General features: G+C 39.1%; 1 protein-coding gene across 3 annotated transcripts in view; it reads right to left on the bottom strand.

Annotated features, from left to right (window-relative positions):
* The window catches only part of col12a1b (collagen, type XII, alpha 1b), a 120,529-nt gene that overhangs the window by 60,634 nt on the left and 47,621 nt on the right, over positions 1-12,274 (bottom strand). For 2 of the 3 annotated variants that reach the window (XM_080024363.1, XM_080024365.1), the window contains exons 25-33: positions 11,732-11,861; positions 11,076-11,212; positions 8,320-8,449; positions 6,723-6,862; positions 6,091-6,223; positions 5,819-5,836; positions 4,531-4,670; positions 1,972-2,101; positions 897-1,036 (exon numbers count right to left, since the gene is read on the bottom strand). In XM_080024363.1, the coding sequence (XP_079880489.1) occupies positions 897-1,036; positions 1,972-2,101; positions 4,531-4,670; positions 5,819-5,836; positions 6,091-6,223; positions 6,723-6,862; positions 8,320-8,449; positions 11,076-11,212; positions 11,732-11,861 (1,098 nt within the window). The remainder of the gene's footprint in view (positions 1-896; positions 1,037-1,971; positions 2,102-4,530; positions 4,671-5,818; positions 5,837-6,090; positions 6,224-6,722; positions 6,863-8,319; positions 8,450-11,075; positions 11,213-11,731; positions 11,862-12,274) is intronic. The other variant, XM_080024364.1, reaches the window with a different exon arrangement.

Raw genomic sequence — 12,274 nt, 5'->3', positions numbered from 1 at the left:
TTAAAGAATCATATGTACTGTACATACAAATTGAGTTTAACCATTTTACTAGTCGGCACACACTTTTAACATTCATACATAAGTTCACATTTTAATATGTAAAATATAATGTCATACTTAATTTGGCTATATTTTGTACTGTTAAATACATTTTAAAAGGCGGAAGAAGGAGGAAGGAGAAAATAGGGACAATATTAGGATATCAAATAATATTTTGCTTTTCATTAAAGCAAAAGAAGAGGCTGGCTCACACTTCTTCAACAAAAAGAAACACTCAAAAAGGCACTCGAATTATGGGTTGAAAAAAAACAACTGCTTTTGTGACAACAATAATCACTGGAAAAAAAAACAACAAAGGTTTAACCTGAAGCAGCAATTCAAAATAATTTTTATCAGTATATAGTTTCAATAAAAATACGCTCACAGTGTTTTTGTGTTTCAGCCAAACAGCCTTCCTCAAAGCAAGAGAAGCACATGATGTGAGTGTATCATTATTAAAAACACATTGTGATAAAAAGGAAGTTAAACTGGTACCATGTTTCGATTATCTCAGTTTGCGGAATGGAGGTGTGTTTCTATTCTGTGATAAAGCTGAAATTAAAACTCCTGGAACCAGAGAATCAGTTTGCAGTGAGATACTGCACTGTAGTGCTGTAGCGCTGTAGTACTGTAGAGCTGTGGTACTATAGTGCTGTACAATGTTTTAGTACTGTAGCGCTCTACAATGCTGCAGCACTATACCACTGTAGTACTGTAGTGCTATAGCACTGTAGTACTGCAGCAGTGTACAATGCTGTAGTACTGTAGCGATGTACAATGCTGTAGTACTGTAGTGGTGTACAATGCTGTAGTACCATAGTGCTATAGCAATGTAGTAGATTTACTACCAGTCCTACCATGAGTTCGGCTCCTCCTGCAGCTGGAGTGTAGATGACCTTGTACTCCTTCACTCGGCCCTCAGCCGGCTCCCAGCGCACGTTCAGCGTGCTCATGGTGGGGTTCAACACCTGCAGGTTCTTCACTCCACCCAGAGGCACTGGGGGGACAGGAACAAATGATAACAGACATGTTGATGCGAAAAGATACATTTTCACATAAATAGCATCACAATCCCAAGAGCCTTCATTAAATTACTGTTTATACTAAAATGTAGGGCTGTACCCGACTCAAAATTTTGGATTAATGGATTCGGCTGTTCAATGAAAATGAGAAGGAGGAATGGGGTTTGGGTACCGAGACTCGGTATTAAATGGGCCCCGCAGCTAAATTAGACCTTAGTATCGATAAGCTCCGACGTTACTGGTACTGTTATCGTTATTGGAGAAATGAAAAAAATAAATTTTCTATTTATTTAGGCTATATAACCCATTTCTAACTTGCAATAAGATTAAAATATTAATCTAAGAAGCATTTTGGATATTATCAGAAGAGACATCTCTCCCCTCTCTCTCTCCTGCTCCATCACTGGGGATATGGAGATAGGCGCAAGGGGGGCGGGGCCGGCTCCCTCGGCCTGCCTCTCACACATGCCTGAGTAGACGAGGGCGCAGTTTGTGCCCCGATCACCTCCTCTCCATGCATATTGGGCAGAAAATAAATGTTATCCCTGTGGATTTTGTAAGCTTCTTGTTATTGTACTGTACACTGACTGACGAAAAATTTAAAACAAACAGAAAAGCGATGGGTCGACTTAAAGAATCTCAGTCAACCGACGGGTTTCCGCCTGATGATTCGACTCGTCGACTTTCAGGCAGCAGCCCTACTGAAATGTATTATTATTGATTATTTCAAAGTATAGCTCGGAAACACTAATGAGAAAAAAAATACATTTTCCCATAACTGATAAAGATCCGCTCTTACTCAGCAGTTATTCATTCAACATCATACATGTCGTAAATATATAGGTATATACAGTATATGTACGGTATATATCTACGGTGTATATATATATATTCTGTCAGTGTTACTCACTGGTCTTCCCCTGGCCGGATATGTCTTTACTGTCACCGTTGGGATACAAGGCAGCCACCTTGACAGAGTAGGGGGTGTTTGGGGTGAGCTTCTCCAAGACGACTGTGTTTTTCTTTCCTCCAACCTGGATCTGTTGGTGGTAGGCATGTCGATTGTGAGCAACAACTCACTCAAAAGACCAAGACGTGGAGCGAATGTAAACGCGGCTTTATCAGTGACAGTCAGCTATGAAGTCAGGTAACTGCAGCTCCAAATATTCACCACAAACACAGGGTATTTAAAGGGAGTTGTTCCACTACACTATGACTATGAAATCAATTCAGCTGTTTATAGTTAGCCACTAGAAGAAATGTAAGCCTTTTTATGTGTAACATTACAATTATAAAAATATAAATATATTAAATTATTAGGGTTATGGTTAAAATTAGGGATGAGGATATTTTTTGAGAGAAACTATGAATGAAGCATGTATAGTTGTTGGGACTTCAAATGTGGAGTATCTGGATTGGAATTGAATCTCTTTTCCAAAGACACATTCAGGAGGAGGTACAGACAGGGAACAATCAGTTGAGTATAATGCCCATGATCTGAAAAATCCTGTACAGAACTTCCCAGGGAGTCTGAGAAATTCTATACCAGTAAACAAGGTGCCAACTGTTTCCCTCCACATCCTTCCCAGCTGTGCACAAACATAAGGAACAGTCCCGAACGTACCAGAATTCACCCTCACTGATCTCAACAAAACTGCTCTTTCACAGAATGATGTCAGAAAACAGCTTCTCTTTTTGTCTTTTTTTTGTGACTTGGTTAAAAAAGTGAATCTAAGTGGGCCTTCGTGGATTACTGAACAAACAGTTTTGCAATGTATCATAGGATGGATATCATCCAGTAAACACATCCATTCCGGGTATAAACATTCTCGATGGAGGAGGATCGGAGAGAAATTGGCACGGCTTATCCATTTAGAAACCATGAAAATGTGATGTAATGAAATATTTTAAAAATGTAATCGAATAAAATAGAGCCCACAAGCTATGAATGTAAGGTGAATGTAAGGTAAGGTAATGGAAGGTTTATTGCCTTGCTCAACGGTACATCAAACAAATATATTGGTGCCAGCAAACTGTTGCCGAGATCAAACCTGTGCACTTTCGTTCACTTGATCATCTTCTGGAATGACTCCTTATTTAATTATTTCTGCATTGTTGTTGTTTTTTTCCAATACTGTATTCATCAGATAACATCAGATATTTATTTAGACGGAAAACAAAGCCAAACTTAACATAACTGGGGATGATATCAGCCCGGGCCCCTTGAACACTCAACTTGCACAAACAAATATCCAGTCTGGGTTCTTTGGGTCATATTAAAAACAACATTTTCTGCGGACAAAGATACGACACCAGGGGTCTGGGGGGGATGCGCTACGTGTGCTTTTATATACATGATACAGTCTGTTGGGATGAGAAGCGCATGAAACAGATTTCTACCTCTGAGGTCATGATTCATGACTGACACATTGTTTAGGGCAACAGTGTCATAACATCTCAGAGACACAATAAAAATTGTGACTTGAAATTCTTTTCATACAATCCACAGTTTCCTCGAGGTGGTTCCAAGGCTTTCCCAATGCTAATCACTGTTGTGTCATGCCGCTGGAATGCAGACTTGGCAGCTGATTCCCGGCCTCTCTAAGTACACAAATGCACAATGGGATGTGGCGCTAAACAAAATGTCAAACCAACGTGACGGAACACAGTTTAGCCGGTAATTTTCACCCCGGGAGTGCCGGCGATGGTTGGTTGAATTCTATGTTCTCGAACATTCCCTGTGTGTCTCAGTAAAGCACTCTAAATCCAAATCTAACTTGAATGACGTTCATTATTTGAAGGATATGTCTCTGATCGCGATTGTTGTTGTTGTGGAGATCTCACAGGAATCAGGAGTTGTTTGCGAATTACAAAATCCCCAAATCAATAAAATAATAATAATAATGCTAATAATAATAATAATAATAACCTTAATAATAATAACCTTAATAGCACCTTTCACAAAAAACATGCAACTAAAAGTGCTTTACATTAATAGAAGGCAATAAAATAGCAGTAATAAAAACAAACAAGCAAAATGTTTTTAATAAAAACTAAGTAGATATTATACTAAATTTCAGTTTTGGGTTGTGATTTTAGACACTGAATGATCACCATCATTACTTATTATTGGTCTCGATTTATTAGTCTTGAACTACTCGAAGCAATAATTCCAAGCAATAATTATCAAAATAACCCTCACAACAGCTCAGAGATTTTAAATAAATTCCTCAGAGATGATTTCAAATCAATAGTCAAATCAATTCAATCCCCAGCACCTAAGAAAAGATTTTTATTTATTTATTTATTCATTTCTCCTTTTTTAAGGGGTTAGGGGGTCTATAACAAGGGAAAGGGGAAATCTTGATGTGTAAATGGATCTGGAAATTCTGTTTAATAAAAATATGAGTTGCAAAAAAACTATAAGATAAGATAAGGTAAAATAAGGTGAGATAAGATAAGGACTTACCGACAGTGCCTTTCCTCCGGCAACAGGCTCATAGGTGATCTTGTAGTTCTGGACGGGTCCGGGCGCGTGTTTCCACTTTGCAGTCAGCGTGGTCGTGGTGGCGTTGATCACCATCAGGTTAGTGGGCGGCCCAGTGGTTACTGGGAGCACAGGGAAACCAACAGTTAGATTCATTGCATCGGCTATGTCTCAATTGGCTAGGGTGACGATGACGATGGTGGTGATGATAATGGGAGTGATGACGGTGATGATGAATGAATGGCCTGGAACGGTCTTAGCTCAGCTCCTAGAATTCCATGGGGCATGAGGTCGGACAAGGCAGCGGGGTAATGAGTTAGACAATGGTGGTGAAGGATTGGGGTCAAGTGACTTTGCAATAAATTAAATAAATCAATAATTTGGAAATAAAGATAGTGTTTTTCTAGTTTCACAATGAACTTGACATACATTTGTATTTCTAGATTTCCATAAGATATTTCTAGTTTATCTTATATTAATTTAAATGAGGACATTAGCATAACTATTCTGGTTCAGTATTTTGTCATCGTTCATCCTTCTTAACATGCCAAAATATTATGATTTGACCAACAGTCCACTAGCTAAGTTGATTATATTGAAAGTGTGTTGAACCCAACCTTCCTAAAAACACTGAATAAAATGCCATGTGTAGTTATTTGATGAATGAGGTGAGCACTAATGAAGGACAATGCATTAAAATGAAAGATTACTTCACAACATGAGATAAACAACACTGTGGAATGAGAAATGGTATGGAGACAAAAAAGTTGACAGTGACACAAAAACAGTGAGTTTGCATTTGAAGCTCTGAAATTGCAATCACACCGCTTTCAACCACAAGACCATTGCAATAATTACTGTCAATTAAAATGTATTGTTTGCTTGCATTCTCACAAATAATGTTTCAATGAATAGTCATACACCGTAGCGATTATAGCCGAAAGGCAAGAACTGCTATGACACACTCCAAAGAATGGTGGAGGTGATTAAGGCTTTATTATTAAAAGTGTTTATATATATATTTATATACAACTAATATACTTCATCTTTCCCTGTTAATAGCAATAGCCTTCAGCCATCTAACTGTAGTCCGAATTGTTTGCGGTGTGAACACATGGTGAGGCACAGCGATGCGCATGCAGTTAAGAAAAATAAAGTTGGGGTTTTTTTTTTCTCTGACGCTGTGGGTTATGGTCCTCCGTCACCATGGAAACCCTGATCGTGAACATTTATAAAATGAATGAAATGTCCTTCCTGCAAAATGACATACCATCCGGACCCCTCAACACTAAAAAGAGACATTGAGAAAACAGAGCATTATTTCCATGTGTCTGACATCTGTGAAGTCTGTGTAGAATATGAGTGACGCAGTGTGTTGGCAGTGGAGTTGTAGGGGTTTTCAGTGTCTGAGTGTGTGTGTGTGTGTATGTGTGTGTGTGTGTGTGTGTGTGTGTGTGTGTGTGTGTGTGTGTATGTGTGTATGTGTGTGTGTGTATATATGTATGTGTGTGTGTGTGTGTGTGTGTGGTTTGTGTCATTTACATGTGCGCTGGCTTCCAATCAGGTCCTCGCTCTCCGACTCGTCCGGGTAGATGGCTGTAACGGTGACATCATACAGGGTGTCGGGGTCCAAGCCCTCCAGATCATGGGTGGTTTCATCGTTGTTTAGGATGGCCTAGATAGAGAGTGAGAGTGAGAGTCAGAGAGAGAGAGCAAGCGAGAAAGAGAGAAAGCAAGAGAGAGAGAGAGCAAGAGAGAGAGAGAGAGAGAGCGAGAGAGAGAGAGAGAGAGGGAGAGAGAGAGAATGTTATTATCTAATGTCCCCCTAGAACAGCAAAGAGACATTTATTGTGTGTGCTTTGAAATACAATAGGATGGATTTTGTTTGTGGCTTTGTGCTAACAAGGGGTGTATAAATTACAAAAAGCAGACAAAAGCAAGTTGAGAAATGGAAACTAAGACCAACAAAATCATAACAAAAACAGTCTTCTGAGACCCAAATGATTAAAAAAGCATCAATATATGCATAAAATAAAGCTAGTTACTTTATTTTCATTTCTTTTACATTTGAGTCTCAGCTCTCTTTATTGTATTGCCTTTCTCTTACCCCTCCCTTCTCTCACCTCCCAATACCCGGCCCAGGCACTTCCCATTTCCAAACATGGTCTACCTACATATTGGAAATTGGTTTCTCCTTTCTTGGTCCAGCTGATGCGGTAGAGGGCCACATCCGGAGCCCCATGCTCCCAGGCGGCTTTGAATGAGGTCTGGGTCACGTCGGAGAAGCGCAGGTTCTTGGGGGCGGGAACCACATCTATCCATGTGCACAGAAACAGGGGGAGAGAGAGAGAGAGAGAGAGAGAGAGAGAGAGAGAGAGCGGGATTACGAGGGCGTCCCGACAGATGTGGAGAGAACAATTCCACCAAAGTGTCTGTTTAACATGTGAGGCGCCTTCGGCTGCAATTGCGTAGGAAAATATGGTCTGTGTGTGTGTGTGTGTGTGTGTGTGTGTGTGTGTCAGCATTTAATGTATCTGAATATATCTGTATGAATATTGTACACGTGCTATATTCACTTGGTGTCAACAGCATAGGTATTTTTCACTTTCAATATACTATTCAATTTTGTTTCACTAGTTTGCGTTATAATCCATGCAAGGCTTTACTAAAATCATGGTTCTCACCAATTATAACTAGCACAACCTTGATAAATGCTTTACTGTCAAGATAAGGAAAACTTGTATTATAGACATGTGACTTAGGGTATTTTGTGAACAGTAACGGTAATAACGGAACGGAACAGTAGTAACGGTAATATTACATTTTATTATAAATGATGGAAACCAACATTTTTTAATGTGTTGAAAAATAGCGAACCTGTAATTTTAATGATAAACATGCACAAACAGATGCACAAAGTTGCTGGTTTGTGACCAATGCATTATGATAGAACCTAGTGCACCCTCGGAGGGCAAGAGAGAAAATAGATGGTTTCAGAGAAAGTGAATTAAAGAGGAAAATTAACATCACTATCCAGGATCTGGAGATCGTTAGCCAAATAAAATAACAAGGTGACCTGAAATTAAAGAAGTCTGTAATATGTTTCAGCATTTAATGTATCTGAATATATCTGTATGAATATTGTACACGTGCTATATTCACTTGGTGTCAACAGCATAGGTATTTTTCACTTTCAATATACTATTCAATTTTGTTTCACTAGTTTGCGTTATAATCCATGCAAGGCTTTACTAAAATCATGGTTCTCACCAATTATAACTAGCACAACCTTGATAAATGCTTTACTGTCAAGATAAGGAAAACTTGTATTATAGACATGTGACTTAGGGTATTTTGTGAACAGTAACGGTAATAACGGAATGGAACAGTAGTAACGGTAATATTACATTTTATTATAAATGATGGAAACCAACATTTTTTAATGTGTTGAAAAATAGCGAACCTGTAATTTTAATGATAAACATGCACAAACAGATGCACAAATTTGCTGGTTTGTGACCAATGCATTATGATAGAACCTAGTGCACCCTCGGAGGGCAAGAGAGAAAATAGATGGTTTCAGAGAAAGTGAATTAAAGAGGAAAATTAACATCACTATCCAGGATCTGGAGATCGTTAGCCAAATAAAATAACAAGGTGACCTGAAATTAAAGAAGTCTGTAATATGTTTGTTTGTTTTTTGATGCAATTTTTTAATTACATTCTTAGCAATAACAAAAAAGGTTAAAGTAGGAAAAGAGACTTTCCAACCTGTGAAAGCCTGCCCGAGCATTGGTGTTGCAGGTCCCTCATCATAAACTGGGGTCACGGCCACATCATACTCTTCCTGTGAGATGAGGCTGGACAGATGCAGTGTGGTGATGTCTCCATTGACTTCAACCTGCCCCGGGGAAAAGAAAAGCCCTGTTCAAACATGGTGTCTTTTCGAGATGGGAGATAAGATCAACATTTATTGCATCTCCGCATGCTTCAACAGTGACCTCTTATGAATAATAAATGTCCTCGTAGCACGTAGTACAGTTGGGATATGAATCATCAAGTTTACTCGTATTTCACTTCCCTTGAATGTGGTTTGGGGGATCAGATCCTCAATGCATATAGATTACATTCGCACCTGTACTTACAACTGTCCAGTTGCAATCGGATCATCGCAGATATATTTTAAATAGCAAGTCCAAGTGGGAGCTTAGACTGAAATTCTTGGGACTAAGCTGGGATTGCTGACGATTTATGCTCTAGAGTTATCCATTTCACAGAACACTCAGAAAGGATTGCAGTGTAGAGGATCAAACTTTCTATCTGCAGACATAAATCCACAGAGTGGGGCTAAGCTTCCAGTAGAAATGCCCTAAGATTAGTCAGGTCGTAGGTTTCCTGTTTGTCTTCCAAAAGACCTTTCTGGAAGCTCACAAGGTGTCAACCAAAAACACCTTCAGCTACATCCCAGACAGTTTTTCTCAGGCTGATTTCCATGAAAGGAGTTTATCTCGTCAGACTCGGGTGGAAGGCTAGAGACAGATCTTCTTTGCCAGAAGACTCGTTTTCCCAGAAGCCCCGGCCAAAGACATTTAGTTCCCGCTCCATTTTAAGCGTGGCTGTAACTCTCGATGAAGTCTTGACTCATCACTTTCCCAGAAGTAAGATATCACATCTATTGCTGACTAAAGGTAACGTTATAAAGCTTTCAGGGATACTGCACTTTTAGCCAGCTTTCATCATTCGTCTGAGTGATTCCACGACCACTTTGAAGATTTTTAAAGATAGCAGTGTATTCTCATGATTAGTTTGCAGGGAAAAGGACATAAAAGTGAATTTTGCTAGTTGAAAAGCCACAGCTGTACAGCACTAACCGGGTTCCTGCCTAGAGCCTCATCAAGTTGGGTTGGGACAACTTACATAATCAGACACTGAGTTTTGGTTTTAAGGACTAACTGCTCTCTTTCCAACTTAAAGGGGACCTATTATGAAAAACAAACTTTTTCAGTGCTTGTGCACATACATTTGGGTTTTTGATAGGCCAACTAACACACAAACTGTCAAATAAGACAACTCAGTCAGTTTTTTGTGAGCTAGCTATTTCATAAAACATGTCATGAATCAAGCCGTTCAGATTTGTGTCACAGTCCTATATCACATTGAGACACAGTAGAATTAAAACCTCCCCGATCTGAGTAACTCAACAAACAAACAAATCTTTTAAAAGAAGAAGTAATTAATGCCAACTGCCCGTGAACATAGTGTAGACTATGGAAATGTAAGTATTTAAAAATAAATTCTGCTGAGTGTTTCTTTCTAAAAAAAAGAAAATGCAGTTAATAGACTGTAGGCTGTGGTGCACGATCTGCTGTGCGTTTCTCCAAACAAAACCAATAAAAATTGTGTGTTTTACTGTAATTGTAAATGTATTTATTTACATTGTATTTTCAGACGTTGACATGAAACAAAATATTCCCTGGGGGCGGTGTCCCGTTGTGGTCTCCGTGTCTCCCACAAGCTTGGAAAACGTCAACAAAAGTCAGAACAAACTTTTAAATGAGGCCTTGTAGATCTGATATAAGTGAAGATTCACCAACTGGATTGCTTATTTCTCATTTCAAATTTGGCTCAAAGAACCCGGAATTTGTGCTCAAACCCCATTGGCTGACAGAACAAGGGGCACAGCCCGTTTTGGAAAAGGATGTTATAGAGGTATGTGCAATGGCTAGAATGCATAATCTCAGTGGTATTTTCGGCAAAAAACATCAAAGGCAATGTTTTAGGGGACCTCAGAGACCTATATTGACTTGTTGAAAAGGAGCAAAATAGGTCCCCTTTAAGACATTCACAATAAACCAATGATAAGCCCATGATAAACCAGTGGAGGCCAATGAAACGACTCCTAGAACAAGTTTCTTTCACCTTCTTCAAATAAAGAACTTAAATCTCAACTGAAACTCGCAAAATTCGGACCTTTGCCTGCACTTTCTTCACGTAAATAGCATGAAATTAATGTTGAACAGTTGTATACGTTAAAATTTATGACTGCATGACATTGGTCTAAAATAGACACTAGAGAGCAGCTAAGCTTGTAAAATTAACAGGCTTCCAAGCAGAACAAGGTGTGGGTTCATGTCTGCTTTCATGTCTACCAAGCTTGAAATCATGCCAAGTATTAGGCTTAATCCTAGATAAGGCCAGTGAACAGGTTAAGTAAAAATCTGGTAGATATCCAGTTTTCCGACGTATTGGTTTTTTTTAACTAATGTAACAATGTAACAAAAACCTTATTCTCACCAATAATACATTTAAAGACAGTTTTTGCCAAGTAATACAGGACCTGGCATTCCACAGTGCAAATTAAGTATTTGTTCAATTCGGCTTGCCGTAGGCTTTGTGTTTGTGCTCTGCCCCATTCGAGTGCTGGGAAAGTCATTCTAAAAAAGGTGAAAAGTTAGGCTCCTTGATTTGAGCTATTCCTAAAAGATTTCACAGGGCATGTTGAAGGTTCAGGAGCAAGGCTGTTTTACCTCTTTCAGGTCTCCTTCCCCTGGCTTGTAGCTGACTATGTACTTGCGGACGTTCCCAGGGGCAGCATCCCAGTTTACATTCATGGTGCTGTGGGTAGTGTCACTGATAGTGAGGACTCCATCTGGCGGCATGGGCACTAAAAGAAAACATTGTGGAACGTTGGGAAAAGCAAGATGGCAAGTGCTTTGCTGCTGAAATTACACAGTCCTGACACTTGGCCTCAAGGTCGATATTTTCTTAAGTGGAAGAGATTAAAATATGCTGACATGGCTTGCTGACAAAATTCATACAAATAAATGAAACACTGGGCTTGAACCAAGTGCTATGAAATTTTACAAACGGATATATGTTTCACCGAAAATAAGACAAATTAATATTTGAAAAAGACTGCAGACGTAAAATAACATTGTTAAGCAAAGCTTTTGTAGTATTTTGGATGAACCTTGCATCATTCCTATGAGGCGTGTGGGAATGACTTAAAGTAGAAAATCTGTTACGCCACCCTGCTTCGAAAGAGGCTTAACAATAGGTGGACACTTAAGCAATATCATACAGGAGGGAGCGCTGTTATACTGGTTATCAGTGGAGCTGTGATGCGGTTGAACATTTTAGGGATTGATATTAAATTAGTGGACAGAGTGCACAGTGTTCCTACATGTGACTCCCGTCCCCTCCAGACTGTTGCTGGTGGCCTCGCCATGCAGGGCATACAGGCTGATGGAGTAGACCGTGTTGGGAGTCAGCTGCACCAGCTGGACACTGTCCACATCGCTTCCGACACGCAACTGTACAGTAGGTGGCAGGAGGTGACATAGAGAGAGGGAGAGAGAGAGATGTTCATTGCTGTATTACATGTTCTATATATTTTTATATGTATTCTTCTATATTTAAATTTGAATTTTGTTTATTTTAGCTGATACTTCTAAAGTGAATATATTTTATATTATTTTTATTTATATTGATTTGTAAATAAATAGTGTACATATTTTTCATATTCTGTACATCTTGCCTCAAAATATTTCTGCATTTAGTGAGATATACAAAGAAAATGAGAGTCAGGGGATATGATCTAGTAGCACAACATTAAAGAGAGAGATTGTGATGAGGAGAAAGGGAGGAAGGGGGAGATTAAGAAAAGACAAATAACAGCACAAAAGAGACAGACAGACAAAGTTAATGAGGAGAAAATGGTGGCATG

Source organism: Zeus faber (genome assembly GCF_960531495.2).
Source record: "Zeus faber genome assembly, chromosome: 2".
Lineage (NCBI taxonomy): Eukaryota > Metazoa > Chordata > Actinopteri > Zeiformes > Zeidae > Zeus > Zeus faber.
The sequence above is the reverse complement of the archived record's forward strand: the minus strand, read 5'-3'. Positions and strand labels throughout refer to the sequence as shown.